The 22565-nt window shown below is 46.7% G+C and overlaps 1 protein-coding gene and 1 long non-coding RNA gene across 2 annotated transcripts in view; one reads left to right on the forward strand and one right to left on the reverse strand.

Moving 5' to 3' along the window:
- Window positions 1–1244: 1244 nt before the first annotated feature.
- LOC123285550 (uncharacterized) lies at window positions 1245–19399 on the reverse strand. The gene is made up of 2 exons (XR_006527297.2): window positions 18950–19399; window positions 1245–2792 (listed from the first exon to the last, which is right to left on the reverse strand). It is a non-coding gene; the product is annotated as an uncharacterized lncRNA (long non-coding RNA).
- A 56-nt stretch (window positions 19400–19455) lies between these two features.
- Window positions 19456–22565, forward strand: part of RSBN1L (round spermatid basic protein 1 like) — a 71482-nt gene continuing 68372 nt past the window's right edge. Inside the window, exon 1 of the mRNA XM_070505830.1 lies at window positions 19456–20086. Coding sequence (XP_070361931.1) covers window positions 19555–20086 — 532 coding nt within the window. The 5' untranslated portion in view covers window positions 19456–19554. The remainder of the gene's footprint in view (window positions 20087–22565) is intronic.

The raw sequence follows: 22565 nt of genomic DNA on the forward strand, positions 1-22565 counted from the left end.
ATCTTTTGGAGAGCCGACGGGAATTTTTGGAAGAAAATCAATCTTCAAAGGGGCAAGGAGTTGTAACTTCCAACTCTGGGGAAGGCAGACACGCAGAGATCAGAAGCAGCAGCTCAGCTCCCGCCTGGGGCTCGCCTTCCTCCCCGTGGCACCTGCCCCCTCTACAGAGACAGAAAGCGGGTGAGGGGCTGCCGGGGGCTGGAGCGGAGAGGGGAAATAGGGAGTGACTGCTGGTGGGTATGTGGTTTCTTTCTGGGGTGATGAAACGTTCTAAAATTAGATTGTGGTGATGGTTGTAGAACTTCGTGAATACACTAAAAACCACTGCAGTAAAAAAATTACTGGCGCATAGTTTAGTTATATGAAAATATGATTATACCTACAAAGAGAGCAGGAACCAGGCGAGGGCTAAAGCTAGACCCCGAATGGCTGTCTGAGCCTACAGAATCGGCAGACACAGAGGGACCAAGCGCACCAGGCCTCCTCTTTTTCTGTAGGGAGAGGTGGCGTTCCAGAAAAAAACAAGCCGTCTTCTGTGAAAATCAGGACTCCGGGAGGAGAAGGGGTAGAAGAGGACCGTGGGCAACGCAGGAGGAAGAGTTGAGTCAGGAGGTGAGAAAACACCCACAGGGGACTCTCCCGTGGCCCTGGTCATGTTGTGCACTGTGCAGGCTCCAGACCAGGGCAGAGCGGATCCTCTCCCCACTGACGCCCGTCCTGCCTGGCCTCTGTCCTGGTGAGAGCGAGCTCCACCAGCACCTTCCTGAGGCCTGCTGGGCGGGGAGTGGTACCCCCACCTGCACTGCACCGATGGCCAGCTGTCAGGTGGGGACAGGTGAGCCAGAGGCAGGCTCTGTGACGCAGAAAGGGAACGGCCTCTACGTGAACTATGGAACAGCGTACACTCCAGACTCAGGCTAGACAGAACCTTACTCCTGATGGGCAAGAGCCCGGAATAAACAGCTCTGCCCTCTCCTGTCACACCCACTGTGCTGTAAGTTAAAAAAAGAAAAAGAAAGGACATCAGACGGAATAAACAGTATAACTGCAATATATCAAAAAAAAAAAACTATAACATTAGGCTTCAATGAAAATATACCAAAATATTATCAGTGGTTATTCTACCTGGCCACGATTCCCTTACTACACTTCAATTCCCTAGAAGGCATGGTGATTAGAGCATAACAGATATTTAGTTAATATCTGGTGACTGGAATGAATGTATAAATAAATGGAGGCACAGATTTCTGTGAGTGTAACACAATTACAGATTTTTATTGTTCTCTGTTTTTCAAATTTCTTTAAGTTTGTACAACTGACTATACATGTTATGTACTGTTTCTGGTTCGAGTTGGCTGGCTGACAGTGCCTATTTCTCTCTTTCCCCCCAAGAGACCCCATTACAATGATAATAAAGGCATGTTTTAGAAAGCTGTAAAAACATGAAGAGAATGGTGGAGTGGCCACACATGGCTGAGGGATGACATTGCAGGAAGAGGAAAAACCGGGGGAGGAACGGCTGCTGAAGAACACGGGTAGGGGCCGCACAGGATGGAACACGCGGAGGGACAGTGTGGCCGCGGGGACAGCCACTCCCTTCTGCGGACCCAGCGGAGCATCTCGGGGCTGGAAGCACCAGGTCACACCCGAGACCTCAAAGGCAGGTCCTGGGCCCATTCCACCAGTCAGGCAAACGCTCCGGAGTGGGGAGGCGCAGGGAGCAGGGCAGCGAGCTGGCTTTTCATTATTCTGGTTGTTGTTGTTATTACAGCAGACGCCTGCCCACCTGGAGGCCCGGCTTCCTTTAAGACCCGAGAGAGTAACGGTGGTCATTCTGCAGGCGCAGGCCGAGCTGCCTCGCTGGCAGGCCGCAGGAACCCGCAAATCTTAAGACAAAACTTGCCTCCACAGCGGGCACTCTGTCCACTGCATCTACTAAGTGGATCTCTTGCCACTGCTTCATGCTTTCTTGCAACAGCTTAAAAGATTAGAAGTAACCCAGGCAGCCATTCCCAAGTAAATTAAACTTTAAAATCCCAACAAAAGGGATTAGCCTTATTTCTGAGATTCTAGAGTAAGAGGACGTAGGACGAACGGGCCAGGTAAGAGAGGAAAATGTGCGGCTCAGCGAAAGAAAGAACCTGGTCACAGCCAGGGCAGCACAAACAGGGCGCGGGCTGCCCTGAGGGGGAGTAGCGCCCCTGCGCGGAGCCTGGGTTCCTCACTGTGTAGACACGGGCAGCCTGGGCTCCGCTAAGCGGATTTCTGGTACACGCTAGAGAGAGCTCGGTCCCGGCGTCCCTGCCTGACCCCTGCGCGTGGCTTCTCAGCTCCTGGCCCAGCTCCATCCCGTAGGGCACGGCAGCTCCAGGAAGCAGCTGTCCCCACCCACGCCCGAGCAGGTGGCAGGTGCAGGGGCAGGCCTGCCACAAGAACCAGAGTTCAAGCTTCGCAGCTTCAGTCGGCTTCACATGCCTTGTGCACGAGTTGCCCTTGCTTTTGCTTCTGCGTGTGGGCAAGTCTCAGGCGGCAGGCACACTGCTGCGCATGCCAGAAGGTCTCTGCCTTGACTGTCCCCACCTCATGGACTTCCTTTCAAGACCAAGTCATTTCTCTGGTAGAAGATCCCACACTCTTCCTCTCCCTGTGACTCCATTTAAGACGGCCACTCCCTTAATTACAGGAAGACCCATGAGGAACTCGGAAATCACTGTCTTCAAGGGCTTGACTGAATTCTTAGCCAAAGGCGAATTTCCTTCCAGGCTTGGTCTGGGGGCGGGGCTGCGCCAGTCCTAGGGGTAGGAAGATAAGTGGGACAGTCACTTTGCTGAGCTGCTAAGAGGTGAAACGGGCAAGAAGTTAAACCCACTGGCCTCGGCTCTAACATGCAGTTATTTAGGGATTTCTTTGGTCCACTTTTCTCCACCTCCCTGTGCCACATACCTGGGTTTTCCTCCTTCTGTTTTTGCTCCTCACTAAACAATTCCCCACACTGTTGTGAGTGATCTTTATAAAACGTAATTAGATCCCCTCGTTTTTAACACAGCGTGGCATGGTCCAGTCCTTGCCTACTTCTCCAACCTCAACTTGTACTTGCTAAATAAATCCTAGGTATACATTCATCCAGCCATATGCAAATACTTCTGTAGTGCCTATTACATAACACACATTGTTCTAGACAAAACAGAACAATCTTTTCCTCAAGGAACTTGATGTCCTTCTTATTCCTTGAATAAGCGTGGCTCTTTCCTGCCTCAGGGCCTTTGCACAAGCTATTCTGGCTAGAATGCTTTTCTTTTCACTTCTCATTCCTTTTCTGACTATTCTATTTAAAGTAGCTGCTTCCACTTCTGCTGTAGAACTCTTTATTTCCTTCATAACTCATATCAGAGACTGAATATATATATAGAGAGAGAGAGAGGGAGAGAGAGAGAATGTAATATAATCTATTCCATGAGGCCGGGATCATGTTCATTTAGATTGCCACTGTATACTTAAAACTTAGCATTATGACCATTAGCACATGGTAAGGGCTCAGTAAACATTTGCTAAAAGGATACAGACTCTGGGTATATTTTTACTAAAAAGATTCACTGATGACCAAATTATCTGAATAGTCTGTTATTTATATCCTTTTATATGTGCACTTCAGAAGATGGTAGAAAAGTTTCTGAATTGTAATTTATGGCCTGTCAGATTGGCCACCTGACCTGTCTTGATCTTAGACAAATGAGCCACGATCAGGTATGTATCAACCTACCATGATATGTATCAACACACCATGAACCCAAAAGCTCTGACAGGCTGCACTGCCACCCCAACCTCTCTGTATGGTGCTACTTTCTGTAACAATTTAAGCATGTAAAAAGTACATATAGTTCCAAGTATTTATCAGCTCACAGCAATATGATTACAAGTCAAGGGCGAAGGAAAAAATAACCATGTACTAAACTGGGCAAACAGGTTTCTGAGTTTATGAGAGTCCAAAGGTGACAAAAGTGTAGTTAAATGAATAGGGTGAAAACAAAAACTTCTAAAAGAACAGTGGTGAAAGCAGAGAAACGGAGGTCCCTCCAAGAGAAACGTGTTTCTGTGGAGCAGCAGACATCACATTCTTGACCAAGCAGCTGCAGGTCAGACTGCCGCGCTGGTCACAAAGGGAACCAACCTAGAGACAGTGGGCGGACAGCGACTTCAAGCACAGGCCCTACGATCATAGGTCAGTAGCACATTATCCCATCCATGTAAATTCCTTTTCGTCCTGCTAACAGATTACATAATGAATACATAATGCATACTCACAAAGTACGGAACTTGCAGACTAAACATGAAGAACGAAGATTTAAGCCCTCCAGGACACAGCGCTCTGAGACGGGCACACCACCTAGCACAGCTGATGCACACCGGGCCTCCAGGTAACAATTCAGGGGAGAAAGGGCTCTATCACCCTAAACGTCTGAAACTACTTGACTAAAGGATGGCACAATATTAAAAATACATACAGGCTTTTTTATTTTAAAAGTAGTATTTCAAAATGCTTTAGTTGGCTTGCATAAGTAGTAGTTAGTTGGCTTGCATAAATAAGGCCAAAAATTCCCAAATATTCAAAGGCCCACAAAGATCGAAAATGCCTCAAATACACAAAAATATTTTTGGTTTTAATATATTAATTACTCTATTGCTGACGCCTGGATTTTGCTGACCTACAAACAGGCTCCAAACAGGTAGATGTGAGTTCAGGGTGTTGTCCTGGCCTTGGAAACTCTGTCAACCACTCCGTTTCGGAAGCTCAGGCAGATGACTAACGTCCGACTTGTATAAACAGAACTAGATGTCCTGAACGTACGTAGCTTGAGGCTTACGTAGCTAGAATGATGCGCGCTTTGCCTACTGTCCTTCCCGTGCTGACGATACACTACAAACTCCTCACAGCTGGGACTTCTGTCGCCAGGATCCTGTTTCTGATTTTGCCTCCACTTCTGCCTAATGGGGTTAAATGTCCCTTTTTTTCTTGAACGTAAATATTTTCCCTAAGACTGCTGCATACTGTCACCTGTCTGTTTTGAGCTAAAGGTCAAATATTTCCTAATTCCTTCTTCCTGTAACATAAGCTATACCAAACACAAATGGGAACAAATTGTTTCCCACTAGAATGGCTTTAAGAAGTAAAGTACTGAGAAGTCAAGAAATCACTTCCAGTTAAAGCAAATTATTGAATATGGAGACTGAATAAAGACAGGACGAAAATAATTTGGAGTCAAACACAAACCAACCCTCCCATGCCTCCCCAACTTTCTGACCGTGCACATGTGTTAGTGCCCCAGGGCTGCTGTAACAAGGACCACAAACCTGTGGCTTAAAACTCTATTTCAGTTTTGGAGACTATGCGTCTGAGATCAAGGCATGTGCAGGGTTGGTTCCTTCCGAGGGCTGTGAGGGAGGGATCTGTTCCATGCCTCGCCCCGGCTTCTGCGGGCATCTTGGCAATCTCAGAGTTCCTCGGCTTGTAGAACCATCGCCTCAACCTCTGCCTTCATCTTCACGTGGTGTTCCCCTTTTTACAAGGACACCAGTCACACTGGACTGGAGCCCACTCTACTCCAGTATGACCTCATCTCTAATTTATTTATTTATTTATTTTTTCTCCCCAAAGCCCCAGTGCATGGTTGTATATCCTAGTCGTAAGTCCTTCTACTTCTTCTCTGTGAGCCACCACCACAGCATGGCTACTGACAGACAGATGGTGTGGTTCTGCAACTGGGAACCGAACCCAGGCTGCCAAAGTGGTGAGAGCTGAACTTTAACCACTACGCCATCAGGGCTGGCTCTGACCTCATCTTAACTAACTATATCTGCAATGACCGTATTTCCAAATAAGGTCACATTTTGAGATACTAGGGGTTAGGACTTCAACATGAATTTTGAGGAACACAATTCAACCTCAAACACACCATAATACACGTCTATTTATTTATTAATAAATTATTAACATCCAGTACTGCAATAAGAACTATATACACTGTAACCCCTACACAGTTAGAAATTTTAAGAGAAGAAAAGGCAAATATACACGGAAGTACTATTTTCTTTCTGTATCCCGAAAGATTGCCTTGCACACTCCCTGGATCATGCACACCTCCCCACTTTCAAGGGTAAAATCAAGCTCTTTGGCTTGGTGCATCCGACCTTCCATGGCCTGCCCTCTGCTTGCTTCACTGCCTTGTCTCCTGTCACCCTCAGCCTGTCTGCCATTCCAATGAACTATCTGCGGTTGCTGACATGTGCTGGGCTCTTTGTTGGTTCCACGACTCTGCACACGCTGTTTCCTATTTCTGGAACGTCCTTGTTCTCTCTGCTTACTGTAAACACATGGTGAGCTCCTGATCATCCTCTGAGACTCAGTTCCAGCATCGCCCCGTCTGGGAGGCCTTCAAGGACTGCTCTGGGCAGCACGAGGCCCTGTCTTAGGTCACGGAGCACCTTGTTCATATCTCTGTTACTGCAAATTTCTGTTTACATGTATATTTAGGCTGAATTGATAGTTGACCATTTTTGACCCCAAAAAAGATGCAATTTCAAGTGGTTCAACTTAATACTTCACTAGACAGCAAGTCCATTAAGAGCAGGGGCTGTGTTTCATTCATTTTTGTATTTCCAGTGACTAAAATGGAGTTTGGCATAATGTAAGTCCTTAATGTATGCTTCTTGAAACTAAGGTAAGGCTTGTGCCAATCTTCCACTTTCGGATTTCCCTTCTCAAGAATGGGCTAAGTGTGGACTTGATCGCTCCTGTGAGAACAACCACTGGCTTAAGCTCCCCTGGCTTTACTTAGTTCAACAGTATTTTAAACTACTTCTCCTTGCTTTTGCATCTTTATGTGTGGTAAAATCTTTTCAAAAGACACTCAATTTTTAAAAATAGGGCCCGGCCCAGTGGCGCAGCAGTTAAGTGTGCACATTCCACTTCGGCACCCCGGGGTTCGCCGGTTCGGATCCTGGGTGCAGACATGGCACCACCTGGCAAGCCATGCTGTGGTAGGCGTCCCACATATAAAGTAGAGGAAGATGGGCACGGATGTTAGCTCAGGGCCAGTCTTCCTCAGCAAAAAGAGGAGGATTGGCAGCAGATGTTAGCTCAGAGCTAACCTTCCTCGAAAAAAATAAAATAAAATAAAAAAATAGAGAAAAAGCAGGAAGAAGCTACATAAGTATTGTTTAACTAATATAAAAATATTTCACAATTTTATTTTTACTTTCAAAATATTTTAATGCTTTCAAATAAAAATAAAAGTAATTATAAATAGGAGAGCTAAACAAAGAGATCATTTGTGTAAAATGAATAAGACATTTTAAATTCCAATAATCTTTTAGTCAGAGCAAAGGTAAACCTAATTTCAGAATTTCAAGTTTTCCTATTTATTGTTTGTGGAAGAGCTGTGATAACTGAAATCGTGGTCAGGTATTACATGGATAGTTCAAAGGCAAACAGGCGTGGTGTGCAGAAGTATTCTGCTGAAACTGGGAAGCAACACCTGGTGAAGCCTGGAGCCATGAGCAGGAAGTGAAATATGGTCATGGGAACATCTTTCGCTCTCCCTCCTGAAAGCCCTTCAGTGAACAGCATGTGTTCACTGGCTCTTGAGCGCGCCAGGGCACTCACGAGCAACCCCCTCCACAATGTGGCGCTGGGCCACGTGAAAGACTTCTCTCCTATCAAAGCATGTTGTGTCCTTTACACTTGAACTACGATGAACTTCTCACAGAGAAGAACATTTTTCCAAACGCTCTCCCCGAGCCTTCAAAGTCCTTCTCCATCTTCTTTGCCTACTAATCTTTAAAAACTCAGCTCAAATATCATCTTGTCTCAGATGCTTTTCCTCATGTCTCTAGCTAGAGCTGTTGATCTGCCTTTTGTGTTTTCATTGTACACAGTTTATGCCACCATACCACTATTTCAACCACAGTGCTGTAATTTATTTCTTGATGTCCATCTTCTCAATTACAGCATCACACAGTGCTAGGGACACTACAGATATTCAACACCGTTTGTCATATGAATAAATGAGTAAGAAATGAGATAACAGTCTTGCACAACCAAGCACCAATGAAAGCTTGTTTGCAGACAGAAATCGTGCCTGTGGAGTAAGGCCTGCTCCAGGAGGCCAGGGGCCACGTCTGCCTTGTCTATTGCTGCGTTCCTAGCACTCAGCCTACTGCCTGGAGCCATGTGGGTGTTAGTAAGTCTTTACTAACTAAATACTTCCTGTACATGGAAAATAAGAAAAAGCAGACTATCTAATAGTTACTTGAAGATAAAATGAAGAAAGGAATCCATAAATAGGTAGTAAGAGAAGCAAATCTAACATAAGTGGTAGTATATCACAGAATAAAGAAACTGTAGAAAATATCATTGATTAGCAAAAACTTTTAAAAATTACTAAACATATAATAAACATGAAGGATTACTTGAGGGGGGAAGAGGCAATATAAGTTGATGTAAATACGATTTGTGCTTTCGATTAGTCATAGAGTGGCCACAGCCTTTAGTCTGCTGACAGAAATATAAATAACGATGTCTTCACACCTGCAAAAAAGTCTCTATCATTTGCCACTTATGTATTTGTGTTTTTCTGTTTAATGCCTCTAACTGGGGCATCAGAAGTGGTACTTAATCCCCAAACTGAGTGATTTACTCACTTACAAGCACAGCACGCTGCGACTGCAGACGGCAGTGTAGACTGGTGCTGCACTGTTTTAGGCGTGTTTTCCTGTGATCGTCACTGCAGCACTTCACTTGGAAGGAGCATCAAACCATATTTGAGAGGACCCGGGTGCCTCTAGCACCTCTGCCTAGGTACTGACCGCTCACTGTGAAGACAGTGGAGACTGAATGTCCACACTGCTCACCCTTTTGACCCAGATCAAGGTGATGGACAAGGGTCCCTGGCAGTATCTGTAAACTCAGATGGTAAGATTAATACTTCAGGACAAATTCCACCCAAAGTCACAAGAACTTCACAAACAGAAAGCTTATTCTCTTTGCTTGGCACTTGGACTTGCCCATCCAGGCTGGCAAGCTTGGATGTGACAAACCTGACCCTGCATCTCACGCCCTGGTGTTCAACTTTCCAGGTACCTGATTTACACCTAATTTTTCTGTCCTCTTTCACTAAAAGATGTAAAATGCCCAGTGACATTATTCTAGAACTTAGTATTTTCCACTCACTGAAATCAAATGTAGAGAATAAATAGGGAAAAAGACTAGGATTAAAATCCTAAGAATAGGAATTACAATGTAAACTGATTTAATCATAGCTTGGGTTAGATTTAAAAGTTAACTCAAAAAGTGGTTCTTTATTTGATGGTTCTTTAGTTAAGCTGTTTTAATCACACATCTGTTTTTCAACCCAATGGTAGAAAAGCAGTTAACTCATCTGAGGGGGATCAAGAAAAGCTGGTGCTTGAACTGGAGGCAAGATACACATTACTTCACGGCAATGCACATAAATTATACAAACTTTTCAAAGGAGAATCTATGAACCTAAAATAATGAAATAATTATTGTGACAGTCATAGTTCTGTAATTTCCTGGCTCTACTGACATGTGCAGTATTTGCACAAATGCCCCTAAGGAACTGCTAGAGCCGCTTCAGGATGCTCAGGTTGCAGACTCTCTCTGGCAACCGATGACAGTGCCTCTAGAAGGTGAAGCCACTTTGTACAGGTCTGTCTGTCCCCACCCTTCCCCACTCCCACTCCTTCACACTCCGGGCTTACTCTTTCCCATGAGATAAAAGCACTCGTGTCTTCCAGCCCTAAGAAACAGTGCATCTTTTCTGAATGTGTATTTTCTGAACATAATTTAATTGACTAAAACTTCTAAGAAGGCCTGAGCAATGCTTGGATTTAAAATTTTGATGCTTTGGACTTCTGCTTCCCCCTGCAAGACAGGACATATTAGAAAGGAAACTGGGCTAGAGTCAGAATGAACAGGGAATTCTAGCTCAGTTTTGAAAAATGCTTTGGAAGATTTTTCAAAGCATGGGGCAGAGTCAACCATCCACGAACAGGAGGCTTATCCAAGGCACCCAGTAAACATGATCCTCCTGCCCACAGTGATGGTCTGAGAGTGCGGCTGGAACTATGAAACAGAGAACATCTATTCTGGAGGTGAAGTTTTCCTGTTTGAGAAAATAGTGAAGGGTGTGTGGTAAAGAAACTCGCAAATTGAGTACAGGGTTGGGTTTTCAACCCAGACATTCTATGCATTTATCATTTTCCTTTACACCTCTTTGCCACACCTAGATTTTGAAGTTATAACATACTTTACCCTCCGCCCACCAGTTCTTAGCTAAAATAGTTCCCTCTTCCCAGAGAACTGACTAGAACTACAAACTGTATGCTTTTCTTTTTAGAGATTTACAACACTAAATAAGTCTCCTGTCACACATTTTACAGGCTTCCTATCCCTTCCTTAAGATAAGTATCAAATGATCTGACGTCCTTCCATATACAAATTCTGGGGTCAGCCCCGTGGCCTAGTGGTTGAGTTCAGCGTGCTCCACTTCAGCAGCCGGTGTTCGGTTCCCGGGAGCAGACCTACACCCCTTGTTGGCAGCCATGTTGTGCCAGTGATGCACACACAAAATAGAGGAAGCCTGGTACAGGTGTTAGCTCAGGGAAAATATTCCTCAGCAAAAAAGAAAAAGAAATTCAGGCAGCCAAATTAACCCCAGAAGAGAGATTTATGGATGGCATTTATTTTCTCTATCTGGCCCCTTTTGCTCTTTCTACCTTCTTCCTGCTTTGTGGTTGCTACTGCTCTCCATGAAGCCTCGAACAGCAGGCGCTCCCTCACCTCCTACTGTCAACTTCACTTTCCCCTACTCTGCTCTCCTTCCCCTAAAGCTGAGTGTACACTCGCTGGAAAGACTGTGGCTAAGCAAGTCGTCAGGCCTGACTTGTAAAATGATATTGCTGGTTAAGAGGCGAGACTTCAACTCACCTGAAACGTTGAATAAGAATACAGGCTGAAGGCTTTCAATCTTGATGGCTACTGCCCTTTCTTTCCCCTCATCCAAGTTACAGGCAGGAGAGGAAGGGGCAGGGACAAAGGGCCAAGTGCCCCATGACCCCTTACAGGAGCTGTCCTGAAAGCCCCCCAAAGACTTCCATGACATCACTGCGATGCCTACAGGAAGGGAGGGCGGGCAGGCCACTCAGTTTTTATTTTTAGCTAGGCACATTGCAACCTGCGTGGAATGAAGGTTTGGGTCGTAAGGAAGAAGGGAGAAAACAGACACCAGCATCTCTGCCACACACATTTGAATTTTAGGTGCTTCTGACTCATTGTGGAAGACACTGAGCGGCCAGGTCAGAGACACAGAGCGGTGGTCAGCTTTAGCTGTCACTACTAAAACAATTTACTGAAATTATGGGCATTTTAGAGAATGGCCAGAAAAAAGAAGAATGTGAGGGCAAAAAGGCCCTTGAATTGAAACTTGAGGACCTCAACCATTTAATAATGTCTGAGAAGAGGAGGAGCCTTTAAAATACCGCGAGAAGCTGAGTCTGAAATGTTTCTGAGATAGCCAAGTGAACTGACTGTGGCAACTGAATTCAACAGAGAAGTCTCTTCCAGCGTCCCCACATCCATCTTTTATTTATTAAAAAGACATTATTTTTGGATACTACAAGGCTAAACCAATGCTATTTAGATAATTTTTTTCTTGTAACTCAATCTCATAAAAATTAATTGCCTTTTTTTTTTTAACCAGAGTTGCTTTAATTACTTCGGTATGCAACACCTCTATTTACAACACACAGTATGTCTCAACCCTGGGATCTCCAATAGGTTCCCTCCTTCTTCCTAAATTTAATAATGATTACAATGAGAGTGAGAGAAATCATTTACATAATCCTTACAGAGCCCAGCATTGGCTGATGCCAGAGAAAAGAAGGATGAATCTATGGCTCAGTGGGTTCTCTTGTCAGACACGCATACGCGGACTTTCAACTCGACAGGAGTCCTACTTGTCAATAGAAAGGGCCATAACGTAACGTTACGCAGCTTCCTAAGTTTCCTTTTCTGTGGTTAATTCCAACAGTTCTTTTAACAGCTTAGGTGTGGCTGGACGCAGTAAGAGCACAACAGAAGGTTCAGACGAATAGAGATTAGCCTTAGATACTGTGTTTTGTTCTGGTTTAACAGAGTTCTTTTTGAAGTTTATTGAGAGTTTCTTAATTCCAAGTTTCTGAAGACAGCTACTGAAGAAACAAAATTGACCCTCTTGCTCCTGCCACTTTATCTATCATCCAATAGACCTTTCTTCCTAAAGGACAGGACTGTCAGTGTTTTTCTGATAGCCCTGACCAGCCCTATATGAGGCATAATACCACATAAACTCTCATGCTATATAAACTTGGTGGTGTTTCACCTGTTCAGATCTGCAGCTAGAGCTATTCTGCACCTTTGGAAAAGAGTTACAGAAAGGCATTCCGAGTTGTATGAATTTTCAGTGTATCAGGGTACTAATACATTAAGAAAGAGGGAAACTAATAAATTCAAAAAAGTCACTACAACTGAAATGCATGTGTGGGTATAACTTGATTCATCAGAAAGCTAAAATTTTGACTTTTTTGGTAGATGTATCTTTGGACTACTATAGAACTATTCTGTCAGTTTCTGGTGAAAACAATTAAATTGGTTAATCAGAATTCAGGCTGAATCAGATTGATTGATTTATCCATTCAATAAACATTTGGTGAATGTTTTTAATGTGTACAAGGCATTTTGCTAGATTCTCAAGAAACATTGGTGAATAAGAGTGAATAAGATATGGTCCCTGTCCCCATGGAGTTGTTTACTGAGGAAGGCATGATTATAAGAAAAGAAACAATTGTAAAATTATTATAAACTGTGATAGGTGCTCTGAAAGAAAGAATGCTGTGATAGAGAATAAGGAAAAGAGTGCCACCTTAAACCGAACGGTCAAGGATGGCCCTTGATGACATCTGAAAAAAGAGAGTTGGGGGTGGGAGAGGGCAAGCATCCAGGCAGGGGAAACAGCCTGGGCAGAGGGTCTGAGGCAGGAATGGCATGATCAAGGAACACAGAGAAAGCTAGTGTGGCTGATGCAGCACGAGCAAAGAGAAGTGCGGCATGAGGTGTTCAACTACCTTTTCCCACCTTATAAAGGTAGAAATCAAAATCCTAAGCAAGAGTCAGCAGACTGTGTTGTGCGGGCCAAATCTATCCTGCCTCCTATCTTTGTGGTTCTGCTGGAACGCAGCCACGCCCATTCACTTACATATTGGCTGCAGCTGCTTTCGTGCTACAAGCAGAAGTTGCCACAGAGACCATGTGGTCTGCAAAGCCTAAATTATTTACTACCTAGCTCTTTACAGAACAAGTTTGCTGGCCCCTGTATTACATGTGTCCTAAATTAGAACTGACAACACGAAAGCTGAAAAGGTCAGGTTTCCTGAAGCACAGAACCACCCTTCACAACCAGCCAGTGATGATTCAAATGAGAAAGACACATAAAGATGAGCAGATCAACGTGGCAGAGGCAGGACTCTGAGATGTCCATTCCAGAAGGGTGAGAGAGAGGTCTTTAAGGTTAATACAGGGTTTCATAAAGCACAAGGGCCTTCATCCTGGGGGGTCAGGAACCTCAACGAGGCTAGAGGAGAGTATACACCTGCAGAGAGAAAATGCAGTGTGGCTAAGGAGCACTGGGAGACATCACGGACAGAGAACCCAGACTCTAAGAGGGACAGAGGACACTCTAGGAACCGCTAACACATCTTCATTACAGCTGGAAGTTTGAGAATATTTGCTTAGCATGTATTCCAGCAACTGACAAAGGAAGAGCTACTGATTAACAAACAAACAAACAAAACTCTCAAGAGCTACCTTGGGGTCCGGCCCAGTGGCATAGTGGTTAAGTTTGTGCACTCTGCTTCGGTGGCCCAGGGTTTGCAGGTTTGGATCCTGGGTGCAGACCGACACGTTGTTCATCAAGTCACACTGTGGCAGCATTCCGCATACAAAAAACAGAGGAAGACTGGTACAGATGTTAGCTCAGGGCCAATCTTCCTCATCAAAAATAACAGCTACCTTAAGCAAACAAAGCCACTCTTCTCTAGATCAGAACTCAGACTGGGTTATTCGACCCACAGATATGTTTTGTTCGGCTTGCACAGTTTCTCAGGAACCTTCACATTAAAAAATCCAGATATTTAGCAAGTAGGCCCACTTCATTTCGATATGGGAACAACCAGTTAGAGCCAAGAAACAAAGTATCTCGTAGATAAGGCACAGTCCTCACCACTTCCTGTTACATTACATTCAACCTGCCTTATGATTTCTCAACCTACCAAGACCATTTGGCATTTAAGTTTGCAACCCCAGGTCCTCATCTTACCATAAAGATCACAAACCTGCATTTTATTTACTTCTTTTCCTCTATGTTTATTGAGCACTGACCATGTCCCAGACACCACGCATACAAATGTAAATAACTCGTGTAAATACGAATGTAAACAACGTCTTTGGGGAGTTCACAGGCCAGAAGCAGAGACCTATGGGTTCAATGGCCCCAAGTAGAAGGAATGATGGCGCAAAGGAACAATCAACTGATCTGGCAGGTCAGGAAGCACGGTACTAGGGAGATGCCTGAACCAAACTTTGAAGGATAAGGAGAGCTCTGCTAGGGTATTACGGGCAGAGGAAACAGAATGCACAGAGGGCAGGAAGTGCAACTCTTTTGACAATTACACATGGTGCCAAATAGATGAAGTAGAGGGAAGCTACAGGAGGCCAAGAGAGGAGTGCTGGGGTTATAACAAGAATGGCTTGGGGGGCTGGCCTAGTGGCACAGCAGTTAAGCTCGCACATTCTGCTTTGGCGGGCTGGGGTTCATAGGTTTGGATCCCGGGTGCGGACACGGCACTGCTTGGCAAGCCATGCCATGGCAGGCGTCTCACATATAAATTAGAGGAACACGGGCACGAATGTTAGCTCAGGGCCAGTATTCCTCAGCAAAAAAGAGGAGGATTGGCGGCAGATGTTAGCTCAGGGCTAATCTTCCTCAAAAAAAAAAAAAAAAAAAAAAAAGAATGGCTCGAGCCAGCTCGGTGGACTCTGCTTCAGTGGCCTGGGAAGTGGAGGTATGGATCCCAGGCACAGACCTGCACATCGCTCATCAGGCCACGCTGTGGTGGTGTCCCACATAGAAGATGGGGGACGACTGGCACAGGACTGTGAGCTCAGGACAAATCTTCCTCACACACACAAAAAGAATGGCTTCTATCTACATGAAAAAGTGTGACTTTTACTCCACATACAAAAGGGAATTACTGGAGGGGCTGAAGCATAATCAGGTTTGAATTGCAGAAATGTAATTTTGATAGCAGCATGGATAGTTTAGAAGATGGGAGACTGGAGGCTGAGAGCCCAGTTAGGGTGGAACTCATTGACAAAGTCCAAGCCGACTCGAGGCCCGAAGGCAAGGAGCATCAGTGGGAACAGACAAGAGAAACTGACTAGAGATAGTGACTGACTGAACGTGGAGGGTGAGGGAACAAAAGAAGTCAAAGACGACTCCAGGTTTGTAGCCTGAATGACAGGTGGATAAGGAATGCAGGAGAATGAGCCATGGGATGGGTAAGGGCAGTATGAAGTCTGAGGCGTCTGTGGCTACACAGGTGGAGACATCCACTTGGCATCTGGACAGAATGAGGAATCAGATGGAAGGTCGAGGCAGGAGAGGAAGACTTGGGAACTGTCAGCATTTATGATCCATCAGGAGACGGCGTGAGGTATAATATCACATAGAAGTGTGCAGCGTGAGACAGAGACTGACGACATATGCCCAAGAATCCCCAACACGCCAACGGGAGAGGGCGGAATGCTCAGCAGCCTGGACGCAGAAGAGCGGTGGAGGTGACGACCTGAGGCTGGGAGTCAGCAGAAGAGAGCAGAGACTAAGGGTGCGAGGAACTGAGGTGCTGGCAAGTGTTAGGGACAGACTATACACCACAGGCTCTGGGTTGGACGGGGAAGAACGTATAGAAAGGATGGATCAGTGCAGGGTTGCCAGATCCACTGGGAATCTTAATCACGTGAAAAAGGAAGATCTAGAGTCTGGGAGTTCTCCTGAGGTCAAATGGCAGGGGCCTAGTGTAGAGGAGTGAGAAAGCCATAGCTGAAGATTTCAGAGACGGAAGGGGGACGAAAAGGATTAAGGAGGGGCCCACTGGAGTTTGTGGCTGAAACAGAATGAAAATTGGGGACCATGAAAAAATACTGAGGCAAGAATCCTAGAGAGGTCATTAGCACGGACACTGGGGTCAGTTAAAATGATGGCTGGAAGGTAGAAGGGATGAACACGAGCAAGGATCAAAGTCTTCAGTAACTGTGGTAAGATGACCGGGAAGTCAGTGAAGGATGGTATAGCCATGCCACAAAATCCCATGGGAGGAAGGACTTTTTGCATGACATGGAAAGAGTAATAATAACCTGAAACTGTGTGATACAGAACTGGGGAGGTTATCCCCAGCTCAGAGAGAATGTGCAACTTTCAAAAGTACAGACTGCGTCCTCAGAGGGCAGCCAGGTTTCAGACGAGAAGGTGGAGAAGCAGGGTAGAGGGCAGTACGTTTTCAACAGAGCTGCCGTTACAGAGGAGGGAATGGAAGCGGGTGGGAGACATTATCAGTGAGTCAGCAACAACAACAACAAAAGCAAAAAGAAATGGAGATGAGAAGAAAACCAACAAACAAGGAAAGAATCTCATCTTGACAGGGCAGAGAAGGCAGGCTCTCCAGGGAAGTGAGGCTTGGCTTGAGCTGAGATCCAAAGGGTTCGATGTCTCACAGGCACCTCATGTTCACCAGGTCTAAGGTCAAAGAGCATCCCAAACTTGTCACTCTTCAGTGTTTCCTAACTCAGTGATGGTACCACTGCCCATCAAGTCATGCAGGTTAGAAACATAGGAGGCATTCGTGACACCTGCCTCCGTTATGCCCATTATCCAAACTATCACCTAAGCATCAGGCAGAAAGCATCCAGGCAAGGGGGACAACCTATGTAACAATCCCATGTTGAAAGACAGCATGGTGCATTCTGGGTATTAAAGACCTTTTACCTTGCTACAGAAGAGGAAGGGGCTAGAGCATCACGGTCTTGTAGGCCAGATTAAAGATTCTGTTCTTTATCCTAAGAGCAATGGAAGCCACTGACAGTTCTGAAGCAAGGACAGTGACACGATCAGATAGGAACTGGTGACAGTGGCGGGAATTCTCTCCTAGTTCAGTGTGGTTAGGAAGGATCTAGTTGAAAGGGAATGGCTGATTTCACGGGAGAGAAAACAGATAATTGAGCATTTTTGATAACAGTACTGCCCTTAGACCTGGCTAAGGACCCTCCTCCTGCTGCAAGGAGGCCATGAGGTGAAGGGGCCGTGCCTGCCCAGAGCCTGTCCTCCTCGTTTAGAATGGCTAGATCTGAGGGCAGACAGAACTGCTGACTACACATCATGATTTGCAGGGGTGAGAGATGTGGACATAAGCTTGGACACGTTGGGTGCACAAATGCATGGTCCCTTTCGGTGTCACGGCTGAGGAAGCTGGGAATGGGAAGAGAACGGGGTCATGCTGAGGACTCCAGAAGTCTGAGAATTCTAAGTTTAAACCTGGCCTTCCAGATCATTATGTAAGTAAATTTGTCAAGGTAGTAGAGAAGAATACATTTTTTTAATGATAGTTTGTTATCTTGATTTATAACTTAAATACTTAGATACATGGTATGTGAGCCTCCATAGCCCAACTCTTGCCCAGGCTCTGCAAATAACAGTACAAAAGAGTATAGTGCAAGGAGTGACCAATTAACCCAAGTGAGGGCACACTTCGGCGGGACCCTTACAAAGTCAGATTTTCCAGACTTCTGTGTGGGAGATGAGAGAATAAGTGCTGCAAGTTTCCAGGCACTACAGTAATGTATACAAGAGACACTTTCCTATATCTGCAGGGCCAACAATTAAGAAGCTATTTCAATTGCAACGGTTTCATTGTGATTTTAAAAAGCTTCCTGAATCCGGTAGAAATCAGAGCTGGGAAGGGAGCTTAGTGATCATGTAATCAAATGTACTCAAATAACACAGAGTTCTGACAGATGGAGCACGCTGACGAGGTCAGAGCCAGTCAGTAGCACATGATTTTCAGTCCCTTCCTCTCTGTCCACTCTTCCCCCAGTGCCACCTTTCATGAAGACATCTGCTGCCAGTCAATTCCAACCACAAAGCGTTCACTTGCATTCACTGTCATGTATTAATAGAATGTAAATACTTTGATTACTTTACAAATTTGAGGTATTAAAAAAAACCCAAGTTTATAAAACCAATGTTAAATTTTGACTCCAAAATATTCTAAAAAAAAAAAAAAAAACAAACCAAAAGAATGGGGAGGGAACGAAATAAAGAAATCCAACTTCACGAGGTTACAAGAATTGGTAATCCTGGAAAGTTACTTTTAACTGTTTTCCAGAAAGTGACGGACAATTTAGGGCTCCTTTTAGGACTCAAAATATGCTCCAACTAGTCCTCTCCTGATTTGACTACTGTAATTTTTACATCTACTCATTTGACTTTTTCGGTCTCACGGGAGGACCTCAGAGCTAAATTAAAACCGAGCTCCTTACTTTGGTTGCAACCGTATTACCGTGACCCATCTCCCCAAATTCCTTACCTTCTCAGCCACAAATCAAAGCGTACATTTCCAGGGTGCTACAATACTGACACTTAAAAAAATAAAATCCCTGCTTTTCAAACATCTAGAAATATCGCTGATGGATTTTTCTCGGCGAGTCTGAGTTATAATTATAACGAAATGAAAACCTTCAAGGGTCCAATCCCCAAAGTTAAGAATTCTCCAGGGAGAGGCTTACCTTCAAGCTCGGAAGTAATCCCAAAGTTCTAAGCTTGCAGGAAGTCACCCGCCTCCAAGCACTAGAGCTGACGATCTCAGCGACAGTGACAATCTTGTCCGGACACCTAGCGACTTCTGGCCCCTCCCATCGATCGACCGCCGCTTAACAAGAAAGCACCTACTTCCCGGCAGAACGTCCTCCTCCGAGCTGAGTATCTGCGAAACTCGGCTTTCGGAGCGCGAAGAGGCAGGCAGGGACCCAGGGGACCCCAGGGTAACAGGAAGAGAAAGGGATGCAGGACGAAGCGGTCCAGGCGGAGATGAGCGCCTCCCGGGCCGGGGCCGCCTCTGGGGGGAGATCTTCCCGGGCCTCTCGGGCGACAAGCGGAGAACCTCCCCCGCGGCGCGCCGGGCCATGGCCGCGCCCCGCCGCGCCGTGACCTCCAGCGCGGGGGCGCCGGGCGGCCCCGCCCCTTGGGCTCGAGACGCGCGCTCCGATTGGCTGCTGGAAGGGTCCCTCAGCGCGGCGGCCCGCGGAGGCCGGACGACGCCCCGCCCCGCCCCACCGCGCCCCGCCCCGGCCCGCGCCCGGAGCCGAGCGAGTAAATACAACGGGAGCGCAAGATGGCGGAGCCGCCGGGCCCCGCGCACGGCGCCGCCGCCGCGGCCGCGGAGAGGGAGCCGTGCGGCAAGCTGCAGCCCGCCTCCCGGGACGCGCCGGGCCCTGTGTCCGCCAAGAAGGGCCGCGCTGAGGAGAAGAAGGCGCCGCGCAGGCTGAACGGCGAGGGCGGCAGCGGCGGGCACGGCCGGCAGCCGCCCGCGGCGCCCTCGCCTCAGAGCTGCGGCGGCCCGGCGCCCTGGAGCCTCGCCGCGCTGCCGGCCGCCTCGGCCCCGGCCCCCGCGCGGAGCGGCTGCGCCTTCCCCGCTGGCGCGGCCTCCGCGGCCTCGGCGCCGCCGCCGCGCAAGCCGCCGGGGCCCCCCGCGCTGCCGCCCGCGCCGCCGCCCCGCCTGCTGCTGCCGGCCGCCGCCGCCGCCGCCGCGCGCGCCAGGCCGCGCAGACCCAAGGAGCGGCGCGAGCGCGAGCGCCGGCGGCACGGCCCGGGCGAGCGCGGCGCCGCCCGCGAGGAGAACGGCGAGGGGCCGCCGCCGCCGCGAGGTGGGTCGGGCGCCGCGGGGAGGGGGCGTGGGGGGCGGGGCTCGGCGGCTCCGGGGTGCCCCCGTGGGGACAGGAAATGGAGCTTGTCGTCGCGGTCGCCGCGGGGGCCATGGCCGCGCCTCTCGCTTTGCGCGCGGTTCCTGCTCGCGCGCGCGCCCTGCGGGGCCGGCCCCGGGGCGCGGGAGGGTCCGGCCTGGCGGCGGGCGATGCTCAGGGGAGCGCTGGACCGCGGAGGTGCGATCGCGAATGCGCTCCCGTGCCCCCGGCTCCCGCGCTGGGAGACGCTGTCCGAAAAGGGGTGTGGAGAGCCCCGGAGCTGCCGGGGACGCGGCTTCCCGTCCCTATTAGGGAACGCTGGCTGTGCGGGCCCGCCCCGCGTGTTCGCAGTGGTCCCGGGCGAGACGCCGCTCTTCGGAAGCGGTTTTCAGCCATATTCTTTTTTTTTTTCCTGCAGCAAATGATGGAGGCAGGAGCGTTGACGTGTTTGGGGCCAGATCTAGTCGCTGCGAGGTGTTTTAGCATCACGAGAAGGCAAAGCCTTAAACGTCCTTTTCAGACGCGGCCAGACAGTGTTCTTTGAAAACGTAGGCTGGTCGCGTTGATTGTCTGCAAGTGTTTGTTTGCAGTAGATGGTCCTGCCTATTTAAGAACCGGTACACAGTGATCTGACAGTGGTTCAGCATAGAGAGCGGCTGCAAACTCGATCTCTGATCCAAAGCTTAAAGCCCCCGATGATCTTGATCATAAATGTACACTGACCCACAGTACAAAGTATTTTTTCTGCTTTTTAGGAAAAATGAGATGTCAAGCAGGTTTAGCCTTGCTAATCGAATGGTAGATAAAATCGTGAAACATTCCTGTCTGTCGGAATCAGAGTGGCTGTGTTCACAGTTTTTGCAAACGCTGCGCAAGAGTCTGTGGCAACAGTGTTACCTGTTCCCGGATGTTTGCCTGCAGCACAGCTTGACATCGAAGCGTGGCCGTCAGGGACTGCTGCACGAGGTGGAGACCTCAGCTCGGGAGGCCGTGGCTTCTAGGAAAGGGGTGTTGAGGATGGAATTTGTGTGACTTTTCGCTTGGAATTCTAGGTGGTCAGTATTTTAAAGCTGTTTAGTTTTAATGGTTACATTTAAAAGTTGTAAATGCCTGAGCGTCTGTGCATTTGTAGCTCGGTATCAGCTTTCTTTGTGATGTGTAAACAGTGTATTCGCTCTTCTAAGTTCTTTGAGCGCGTCAGTGAATATGGGTCTCACATTGTCGGTGTGTTGGAATGGCCGAAGATAAGTAAGCTTTCTTTAACAATTGTAACATAAAATATGGAGCACATACATAGCCCCTAAAATGAGTTGGCTGTTAAAGAGAGATTTTTCTAGTCTTTTCGGTTACATTTAGAATCCTCTTTTTGAAGACTACAGCTTATTATTAAGACTGAATATAAGCAGTGATAGCTTTTACATTAGGATTCGAGAAAGGTGTTTTTCCATGACCTATGTAGGTTTCTTTGAGTAGTGACTCCGTATTAACACTATTGTAAAATTGACATTTTTCTGATGGAAATGCTGATATTTTATTGAAGGAAAACGAAAAATCAAAGAGAAGGGTTGCTTTTCAGTGTCAACCCAAGGGTGGGTCAGTCCAGATAGAGGGAAGATCATTGACAGTAGATTGGAAAGTTAAAAGTGATGAACAGGAGAATTATAGACGCGTACCAGTCTAGGCTGGTTTAACACAGGGGCTGATGTCTTACACACTGAAAACTCTGGGGCCGTCTGGGCAGAGTGCTGTGGCTGACTTCCATGATAGCCTGAGTCATCAAATAAAAGTTACATTTATTTCTTAGAAAAAGAAAAAGCGCAGAACATTTTAGATTTTTAAAACTAGAAAATAACTAGGTTTTGGTGCTTATGTAATCAACTGAAGGGTTCACAGCCCATTTTCTTGTAAGACTGAAGAAATTGATGAATTAGTAAACGTGGAAGGTGAAGGTGACATGTACTGAAGGTGTCCAGCATTAGGGTTATATAGTAAACAGCAGAACAGACGTGTTATTATTAGATGACAGTGCCTTAACTGATGCCAGTAACCAATACATTGTGTAGATCTTCTGATTTTTGTTAGTGTTTTTGCTTTGCATTCAACGTTTTTTCCTTAGAATGACCCTGTGAAGTATCCCAAGACGAAGCCAGAGCATGTCACTGAATTTTTGCCTTGAAAGTCTAGTTACAGAATTTAACTCTAATGAAAATAGAGGCTTTTCTTAGAACTGAATAATTTGAGGTATGTAGATGTCAGTGATTTTAAAGGGATAGATGTTCGAAGATTTTTCAAACTAGACTTTCCCCCATCTTTCTAATATTATTCCACAACTTTAGGTTAAATTGATATTATTTTTACCGTTATGAACAAATATTTGTCACTACTGAGCTTGTCGTTTATAGTGATTTCATTTTCTTGTGTAACCTTGTGTTTTTCGTGCCTC

This window comes from Equus asinus, chromosome 1 (assembly GCF_041296235.1).
Source record: "Equus asinus isolate D_3611 breed Donkey chromosome 1, EquAss-T2T_v2, whole genome shotgun sequence".
In the NCBI taxonomy this organism is placed as follows: Eukaryota; Metazoa; Chordata; class Mammalia; order Perissodactyla; family Equidae; genus Equus; species Equus asinus.